The sequence below is a fragment of the Malus domestica genome, chromosome 11, assembly GCF_042453785.1.
Source record: "Malus domestica chromosome 11, GDT2T_hap1".
In the NCBI taxonomy this organism is placed as follows: domain Eukaryota; kingdom Viridiplantae; phylum Streptophyta; class Magnoliopsida; order Rosales; family Rosaceae; genus Malus; species Malus domestica.
In genome coordinates this window covers 17,276,375-17,286,961 of record NC_091671.1, presented here as the reverse complement: position 1 = coordinate 17,286,961, position 10,587 = coordinate 17,276,375, and the positions used below count along the sequence as shown (strand labels likewise).

At 39.4% G+C, this 10,587-nt stretch overlaps 1 protein-coding gene across 1 annotated transcript; it reads right to left on the bottom strand.

Moving 5' to 3' along the window:
- Nucleotides 1–4,438: 4,438 nt before the first annotated feature.
- Nucleotides 4,439–5,053, bottom strand: LOC103453398 (putative germin-like protein 9-2). The gene has a single exon (XM_029089496.2). It carries the CDS (start codon nt 5,051–5,053, stop codon nt 4,439–4,441), a length of 615 nt encoding a protein of 204 aa, XP_028945329.1.
- Between the last annotated feature and the right edge of the window lie 5,534 nt (nt 5,054–10,587).

The following is a 10,587-nucleotide window of genomic DNA, read 5'->3' as shown; positions in this document are numbered from 1 at the left end:
ATTACTCCCAGCAACCAAAGCTTTCATCAACTCATCCTCAGCCACCCCTGCCTGGATAGCCTGACTCTCAGTTGCACCTCTAAGGGCACCCTCAAATGAGAAATCAAGAAGATCAACGGGATAAATGGAAAAAGTCTCGAAGTCCTTCTCGGAAAACTCATAATCTGACAGCTTGCCCTGAAGATGGTCTACATAGCCAAGCTTGTAGAAATCGGCCTGACAAGAGGCAAGTGCCACTTCGTGACCAACTTCTTCATTCTTTAGATGCACATTCTCCTCAACAAGCCCAATGTGAGCACCCTGTAGCTCATCCAATTCCTTTTTCAAGTTTTCACTAGCAGACAGCGCACCTTACAAATCCACCTTATTGGACTCAAGCTTACTGGCAACCTTATTGAGACGACACACTTCAGCATGCATGAAGATAAGCTCCTCGTCTTTGGCAAAGCAAGCAGATCGTAGCTCCAAATTGACATGCTTAAGGTCCTCAACCACCAGAGAAACACAACTGACTTCCTTCTCTACAGCTTCCAACATCGCTTGAGTCACACTAAACCTAGCATTCAAATGGGCGACCTCTTGATGAGTGATCTCCAGCTACAAAGAAGTAGGGGTAGAGACATTAGACCCCTTCAAAATGGCGAGTTCAGATTTGAGTTTCTCTATCTTTTCAGCAGCCGAGCGAAGCAGAGCCACCAACGCCACTTCTGCCTCTTTGGCACACTTGACAACATCCTAATCAACGTACATAGTCTTAGATGCCAGGATCAAAGTCTTGTGGATTATAGCAATCAGGAGGACCTCCTCGAGTAGGCAGGACGTTTCACAAAGGAGTTTGAGCGGATGATAATTTTCCCAACACTGTCAACAAACTTGGCTCATACATTGACGTCCTCGAGCAGGTCACCCTTCAGCACCACAGAAACCTCGGGAAAATCTCTAGCCTCAGACTCAATAGATCTCTCACAACTACCCATGCGAGCAGATTTCCCTTTCTCAGCAGACGAGTCAGTCATAGTAGAAGAAGGAATAGGCTCAGGTGCCACCTTAGCGGCAGAATCCACCTTCTCGCTCTTCCTAGCGGTGAACCTTTCATAAGCGAATCCAGACTTACCTTCTGATGGATGTTTCAATACAAACCTGGACACCTGAGGCGTCACTGAACCATTCCGCTAGGCAAGTCTCTCAGCAATGGATGCGGTCACCTTCGGAGTAGCAGGTATCACAGGCTCAAGCTCAACGGTCTTCTTCGCCCCCTTGGGGGAAGTTAGATCAATGACAAGCTTCTCGACAGCAAACGAGCTCCCACGAGCAGTAGAAGAAGTCATTGGCTTATTCTCAACTGAAGGTTCACAAGCAGGTGAGGAATACCTTTTTTTTCACCATCATTGGTAGCGGGCTCTACAACAACGATCGAGTGAGCCAACGCCTCATCCTTTATTCACTTTATCTCTTCATTCAGAGGCAGGCCACCTTTGTCCCGACGAAGAGGGTTGAGCACCAAGCGCCACTCACGTTACTCAGCAGGAATGCCCAAGGCGACGTGCACCTTCTTCATATCTGCCGAAGTCCTTGGAGTTTAGCCAAACTTAGAATCTACGCAAAGTAACAAATACGAACAATAAATTGAAGTCATGGAGTAGCTTAACAAAAAATTCAAGCAGGACAAGAATGAAGCAGTTCACTTACTGCTGATAAAGGTAGTTGGGACACGCAACTCAGGAGAAGAGTCAGACTTCCACTCTTCGCTCACCTCTAATGTGTCTCTCGCCCACTCATGATTGCCTTTGCTAGAAGCATCTAGCAACCTATGGCGAGACCTCAGCTGCCCCACACCTTCCTTATGGTCGATCTCAAAGAAGTACCAAAACTCATTTATGGCCAAGCGGAGATCAATGAACCTGCTCAAGTTTGAGAACCCCGCCATCGCACGAAATGCATTTGGGGAGAACTGAGCAGGTGCGCATTTCATGGAACAAATCACCTCCTGAAAAAAGTGGTTTATGGGAAAGTGAATCCCAACACAAAGTAGTACAGATGGAATTTAATGGCCTTCTTCCTAGTAATAACGCCATCGTAGCATGGTTCATGGCCGCTGTCATCTTTCACCCACTTCATGTGAACCCCTGACGGAATTGCATGCTTGTATGCCTAAAGAAAATCCCAAAACAACTCGTCGTAATTGATCTTGACATGTGCAGCCTCGAAGTAACCCACCTTGCTGAGGAACCACCTTGACGGTGCAAAGGTGGAAAATATTCGTCACTTTTGGTATCGGAGGAAGACATCTTAAAGTCCTTGCAAAAAGCACGAGGAAAAATATTTAGAAGGCAACTCGCGAGAAGAGATTAAAAAAAAAAAAAAGGACCGTAATCCCAGTGCCCCCACACCAAGCCTCACGGCCCTCATGCTCTCTCTTGTGCCCACGGCCCAAGCCGTTCCAACCCAACATAGGGGAGGCCCACGCCTCCTTCCCCTCTTTCTCCCTTGCCCAGCGCAAGTCAAAGTAGACCTAGGCTTCTGGCCCAGATCACAGACACCAGCAGGACGCCAGCAGAAGAAAATTCAAATTTTCTTACCTTGGTGCGGCACGAAGAAAAAGAAGAAGAACGAGAAACGACTCTTTGCAAGAGCAAGAAAATAAGAACGCTAGAGGAGGGGGAATATAAATTTCCTCTGGCTTCTCTTTCTTGTTGGGATAATAATTGTTCTCCAAATTTATTTAATCCCCTGCTTAAGGCATAATTAAATAGGTATTGGGAATAATTATTTTTCTTTTCCTAGAAGAAGTCTATCTCCAAATTAAGAAAGAATATCAAGTTCAAATTGGGCAACAATTCTACAAGCCTAAGCAGCTTGGGATTCCTACACCTACTATGATTTTCCTGCATGCAACACAGTAGGTGTGGGGGCATTTGTGGAGCCTAAAATAATCCCAAAAATCCTAGAGGCAACACGTGGACTTTTATTCCAGAAAGACAAGATTGCCCTTAATAAATGGGCAGGTTTTCAGATGCTCCCACGCGCAGCTCACATCCCTGAAGCTGTCAGCAGCTAAATATGAATGCCCATAACTCACCTGCCCTTGGCAAGGAATTAAAGATAAGGATTAATTACCGAAATCCTATCTTTAATACATTCCCATTTGAAAATCAACTCCAATCAAGTAAGTAATCCTAATTTAAATCAATTAGGGATAATTACTCCATTATCTGAAGATATTATTTTCTATTTAATATCTTTGGAATATGTAGAGAATATTTCTCCATTAAACACTATGGCCGGCTCTATCTCTATATATACCCCATATTCTACCAAATTTTCAGAGCTTGATCGGAATGAGTCTTAACCATATGCGGCCATGCTTGCTGCACAGGACGTGTCTCAGAGATGCAAGGTCATCCTCATCTCCCATTAACTACGTTCATGATTAGAAACTGAATACTATTGCCAGCCTGAATAGGTTATGGTTGATTTGCTAGCAAATGATATAGTTTAATCAGTAAGATGAGTTGACTTTCAATTCTTAACAGGAACATAGAATTACTGCTCTTCATATTAAGCTCCGTGCCACTGGAGGCAACAAAACCAAGACTCCTGGTCCTGGTCTTCACTCTCCACTACGGGCCCATGCTCGATCTGGAATGAGGATTGGCCGGACCGATAAGCCCTTTTATTTCTAAAAGAATGTTTAAGATCACTATTGCACGACTATTGCATGAAAAAGAGTGCAACCTATCCTCGTCATCGTTTTAGCCTAGGAGATTTGGTAGGGGTTTCTGTTGTGAGATATAGTAATGTACCGACTGAACCTAGAACGATTTAACTTTGTATGCCAATCCTTTTATCAGTGGTGGTCTTGAATCATTCTTGCTTCCTCTTTTCCAGAGGATGCAACTCCAATTCCCACTGACAGCACTAGAAGAAAGGGTGGCAGAAGAGGTAGAAGACTGTAAGCGACTTGCATATGTTTCTTCTCCGGCGATTTTATACATAAATCTTGGGGGCGGATGTAGTTTATGGCAGTGTTAGCATTGAAGAACTGGAATGTTATGTAGTTTTTGTCCTCGCTAACTGAGCTTTACGTTCGAAGAAAAAAAAAACCAAGCTTTACGTTAAGAATATGTATTTACAGACGGGTACGATTTTATATGCTGCCTTTTCTTTTTGATTTGTTTTATAGGCTTAGAGCATAATTCTGTTTTACTTGCCATCTCGGATGAGTTTATTTCTCTGTACTGTTTAACTTTAGGACGTTTGGCATTAAGGAAAAACAATGGAAAAGAAAGTGAATATTTTAGTTGGTTGACCATAATCATTTGTAGGAACATGCCCTTTGAATACATTAAGGGTAAATTATTCGAACAGAATTAGAAGAAAAAAAAGGATAGAAAATTGCTTGAGCAGAACATTGAACTTCTGGTTAACAATTCTGTCCTCATGGCTTGGGTGCAAGTCCAGCCTTGAGCTTTTGAATGGTGGCAACATCCGTCTTGAAGGAGATAGCCAAGACATTGTCATCAACGCCGGTGGCAAATAAGGTGTTAGGTATTGATACAGTTCCTGCATTTGCACTTCCAAAGGCAGACACTGCCAGAGCTGGGAATTGTGGATCAGCATTGTACTGAAAGTGTGCTAGTCCCTTGGGAAATACAAAAAGATCACCTACTTGAAGGGTCTGTGTAAAGAGTTTGTTTTTGGTGTCAACAAAACCGACTTCGAGGGTACCGTCAATAAGGAAAAGGAGTTCAGCGGCGCGAGGATGAGTGTGTGGTGGATTGGTACTATTAGATGGGAATTCGAGGACGGCGTATGAAACACTCTGGCCATTGAGAGCAGGGAACTCAGCCATGGTTGCCTTTAATATCTTGAAAGCCGTGGGAGGGCCGCCCCCAACAAGAGCGCGAAATGCGGTGTATGTGAAGAAGTTGCCATCTACTGTTCCGTTTGGAGGAGCAATGAAGTCGGTAATAATGTCCGGGTCTCCGGCCATGGCCATTTGGACAAATGCGATTGAAGAAATTACTAGTGAAAAGAATTTGAGAGCTGCCATAGTTGGAAACTTGATTAAATTGTAGAAATATTCAATATTGTGTTATTAATGTTTGGTTGTCGGATGAGATGGTTGGCCACAAGGGCAAAATTTATAAGGTTCAGGGTTGAATGAACCCTAAAGAAAACGTGGTGATAGGGTTTGTCCTGTTGCTGCAGGCCTTTCTGATTTCAAAATTGGAGATGAAGGTTACAATGTTTCTTCTTGTAATCGAAGTTCTACAGATGTTTCTTTGTCATTTTATGGACAAGATCATGCCTAAACATATTACAAATTTTGCTCATTTCATCGCCAATAAATATTAAATTCCTAGTGCATGCTCAAATTTGACAACTAAACCCGATCAAGTTAACTTTTTTGAAGGGATCTTACCTTAACGTTTGAAAGCAAAATGCCAGAGAAACAAGTCAAACACCTGAGCCAAAAATTCTAAATCAAGCATTTTATACTGTTGTTTGTGCCCAACGAGAAACAACTTTTTAAAAACCAAGAAGAATATAGAGATAAAAAATTACTTGTGCACACCTTTTTTTTTTTTTTTTTTTTTTATGCACGCTCTTGTCCAAGGTTGGTTGCACTAATATCGCTTAAGGTTTATCGAGTTTTCAAAATCCCCACACATTTGAGACATTACACTAATACCCTTTAGGTTTAATTCATTTTCACATAACTCATTCAGTCAAATTGTGCTAATAAATTGACAACTTTACCCTTATAACTAATTAATCAAATAATAAAAAAAATATTAGTAAAATGAAATATTAAAAATAAATAAACACTAACTGCTCCACTAACAAAGTTAGCACAAATTTAGTTTGGTTAAACAGGTTTGGATTGGTAGCCGATGGACTATTACAATTTGGTTAAACAGAATTTTCCAAAGGTAAATGGTGAAGGTGATAATTTGGCTAAACACCAGAGTCATAGAATTAGCTCATCTAAGGAGTCTTGAAAATATGGTTAAACAACAATTTCTCCTTTTTTGGCTGGTTATTTATCCTAAGTCTCTGCCGGTGAAGAATTTTTTATTCTTTTATCGAACGACATCATTGCATTAGCTTTCTAGGTGAAGTGGAGTGTTCTATAATCGGATATTATGTGACATTCATAGCTCGACATACCAACGGCCAAACCACTTTTACTATAAAGACACTGATCCACTAGTACATAACAGCATATTTACCACATCAATTCCATCACGGGCATCAACAGCTCGTGGTGGAAACTATTCAATTACCACGGTCAAATGTAACTCGTGGTAAATAACATTAATTCACCACGGTCAGATTCTGGCCATTTGTTAAAAGTGAATAATCTACAACGGTTTTTAATCCCGTGATGGAATATTAAAACCACCACGCAATATGCTTGTTGTGGTTACTTCAAACGACCACACCGCCTTTTGAAAATTCGCCACGCCATCGGCCCGTGGTGGATGTTTTTTTTTTTAATATTTTGGAGGATATATTAAATCTAAAATCCCAATTATTTCCCCTTGTATGAAACTGGACTAAAACCCTAAAAAGAAAACGTCAATCCTTTTGTTTCTCCATCTCTTCCGTCTCCGGCTGATCTCGGTTTGGTCGTCTCTCCGGTCATCTCTCCCTCAGTCCTTTTGTTGTATAAGCACCTCCAACGTGGGAAAATTATTGAATGAAAAGATTTTTCACGAATCTACCTTTATCTTTATTTTGGTTTAAGGAAGAAAAAAAATCCACCAATCATACAAGGGACATTAAAAAAAAAGAACTGATCATCAGAATTTTAATTGCTAAACAAAACAAAGAAAAAGGGTTTCACCCTCAATGAAACTATGAACTCACGGCTCAAGCTCAAATTGACCCAATCACCACATTTTCATTTTTAGTTATAAAAAAGAAAAGAAAAAAAAGAACAGAGGAGATGAACGGTCTCCTCCCCCCTCCAACCCAACCCTTCCCTCCCCGACGTCTTCCCAGCCATTCTTTCTCCCCCAAAACCCAGCCTACCTTCTTCCCCAAACCCCAAGCCATTCCTTCTTCCCAAAACCCAACATTCCTTCTTCCCCAAACCCAGCTTTCTTTCATTCTCAAACCCTATCTTCAACGATTTCTTTATCTCATTTGAGTATCTTTATCTCTACAATCTAATTCTAGTGTGAGGGACCTATATTCTCACTAAAATAGTTGAGGATGCCGAACCTAGTGTAAGGGCCTAGAACTTCGTTGCAAGTTACACAACCTTGTCTTTAGGTTATAGAATCCAAGGCCGAAAGTGTTGCTTCCTCGACCAAGGTCACATGATTCCGGAGTCGGAAACACATTCCATCATACCACCACATTCAAAAGTATTTGCTCGGCTAAGATGGGTAGCAAGTTGACATGTCGACAGCAATCAACCATCTAAGGATATGGTTGACTCATTAAGTTACTCGACTTACGTGCGTCGTACATTGTGTAATTTTTATGGTCAACAGATTTATAGAAGCACTCAAGTACTAACTATATATATACATAATATATATATATATATAAAGTCAAGATTTCATATAAAGTCATGAATACAATAGTACCACTAGTAGAAAAAACAGCTAGTGTGACAAACAATATTTCGTCGCACAAGACGTACTTGGGCGACAGAAAAAAAACTTCGTTGTGTAAAGTAGAAATGATAGGGAAAAAAAAATTGCACGACGAATACTTGTTGTCATCGCGTAAAGTCAGAAAGAAAATGCAGGGTAATTTTTTTGGTGCGAAAAACTTGCGCGACAAAAATGGGGCATTTGCACGACCAACGTAATATTTTTTTGTAGTAACTAATGAACAATTATTTTTGTTAAAACGTAATATTTTTTATATTACTAATTTATTGTTACTGGCATTAATGTAGGTTCATTGGGATGTTGATGAAATTGATGAGAAGCAACGGATTTATGTGGATGGGCTTTTCAAGCAGAGTTTTCGACAGTGGAAGTTTGATGTGTTGCGGGCGAGGGAAGATTGAAGTTGAGGAGGCTTGCTTCTTTTTTTTAATAAGATTTTGTGTACTTTATATTTAATTTCATTAATAAATTTATGTTATGTGGATGAGTATTAATAATTACATTAATTATAATTTCTATTTGGGATAGGAAATTAGTTTTGTTAATTAATTTAATGTTTAATTAGGCTTGAGTTTTTTATTTATAATAAAACAAAAATTTACAATACATACAAATAAAATATAAAAACATAAAAATAAAAAAATAAAAAAATAAAATATACATTGCGCGACGATACATGTTTTTGTCACGCAATTTGTTGAAAAGAATAAATTGTAAAGTAAAACAAATAAAATAAAAGAATGGTAAACTTGGGCAACGAATGTTTCTTTTTTTGTCGCGCAAATAACATTTGCGCAACAAAGACCATGTTAGTCACTAAAAGGATATTTGCGCAACGAAGACCTTGTTAGTCGTGCAAAATCAAAAATGAACCTTTTTATTTGGATTTAGCCATGTGCAGAGGCAAACTGCAAAAAAATTGTAAATTGTGCCTTTGCTCTCATCCTTGTGATTGTGCTTAATCCGACATCCGTCATTTCCATTTTCTCTCAATTTCATCATCTAATACTTTCTCCATCTTCTTCTCTAGGTTGATCGAGCTATCTTAGCGTGTCTGGTAAGCATTTTTTGTTGTTAGGGTAAAAGTATTAATGTAAATTCATACTAACGCCATTAATTTCGTTGTCTATAAGGATATTGTGTGTGATTAGCGATATGTGGAGAACGATTGAGAAGTTATTTTCTTCGTTTAATTTTTTTAAAAACATAAAATTAATTAAATTATGTTGAACTTAGTTTGTTATGTTTATATTGTGTTGTGAAATTATATTTATATTAAGTTGTTAAATTTGTACGTGACGTACAAATATGTGTTGTACGGAGTTAATTGAAATTAACTTCGTACTTGTTTTTTTTTATTTTTAGTAAAACTTAGTTTCCCATTTGAGGATTGGTTGGATTTTGCGCATGGATGCGAAAGCATGACTGTGGTCTAATTAATTCTTGAATTGTCCCATTATTTGGATAGTTTGGGAATGCACAGTTATGACACGTAGTTTATGGTTGAAGCATTAGGTTTCGGTTATGGAGATTTTGGTGTCATCTCTGTACGTTCTTCGAGTGGTACATAGGTATTTTATATCTACGTCGTACACCTGAAGAACTGTATTGAGATGATGCCGAAATTCTTCCACGTCAAAATCTAATGTATTGTAGCGGTAAATTACGTGACATGACTATGCATTCCTGAATGGGATAGGGCCCTTACCGGAGGTATAAGGTGACATTATCATTTTGTATGAAGTTGTTGTATTATTATTGTGGTTCCAGGAATTATGGACAGGATGTGGATACAGAACCTGAATAGATGTGCGGACAAATACTTGGATGGAGTCGAGGATTTTATTGACTTTGCACGTACACACAACCCGGGTGCAACTAGAATCCGGTGTCCTTGTAGGAGGTGTAACAACACGTTAAGGGAAACAATTGAAAATGTTCGATTTCATTTAGTAAGGAATGGAATGATTGAGACATATAATACTTGAAACCATCATGGGGAACAATTAGACAATGCTTCGTCTTCAAACGCCACAAGAGTGGACAATCTTGAACCTATTGTGGATCCTAATGAACAAGTCATGGATATTATAAATGATGCTTTTTCATTTGTATCAACAAACACCAATCAGGAAGGGGAAGATGACGTGCCTACACCAATGGACAGTGCAAAGTTCGAACAATATGAAAATTAAAAAATGCCAACCAAGAGTTATACCCGGGGTGCGAGAGCTTTTCTATCCCCACGGCCATTGTGGAACAAATGCACGGAAGAATAAAGTATTGTATGTCGAACCAGTGTTTCGATTACTTTTTTGGGGTTTTCAAGAGAATGCTTCCGAAGGACAATTGTTTGCCGAAAGACCATAGACATGCGCAAAAGGTGTTGAATGGTCTTAGTTTGGGTTATGAAAAAATTCACGCTTGCAAAATCAATTGTATTTTATTCTACAAAGGAAAAGGATAAAGAGTTTGTCGGGAACACAGAGCATCGCCTCAAACCTAGAGCTTAATCGTTTGGATATTGCTCCATTCAAGAAAACAATGAGTTGGACCAGACCTTCTACACATATGAACTGAACGCACAAGCTTATGTTTTCTTTGCTCCCGTATTGGTCGAAACTAAAATTGAGACACAACCTCGATTTTATGCAAGCTGAGAAAAATGTCTTTGACACATTAGTGGGCACGATTCTAGATATCGAGGGAAAGACAAAGGACACGATCAAAGCTCGTCTTGATTTGGAAAGAATGGGCATATGGAGGGATTTATGGATGAATAGGGACAGTGATAAAGTCAGAATGGATCTTGCATTTTTTTTTCCATGAAACCGAATGACAAAGAGCCATGACTACCATGTGTTTATGCAACGCTTATTTCCTATGGGTATTCGACACCTATTGCTGGAAAATATAGTGAAGCCAATCATGTTGTTGTCTAGATTTTTTTTCC

What these genes read in the sequence shown, in the direction of transcription:
- LOC103453398 (XM_029089496.2), bottom strand. Translation starts at nt 5,053, where the DNA reads ATGGCAGCTCTCAAATTCTTTTCACTAGTAATTTCTTCAATCGCATTT.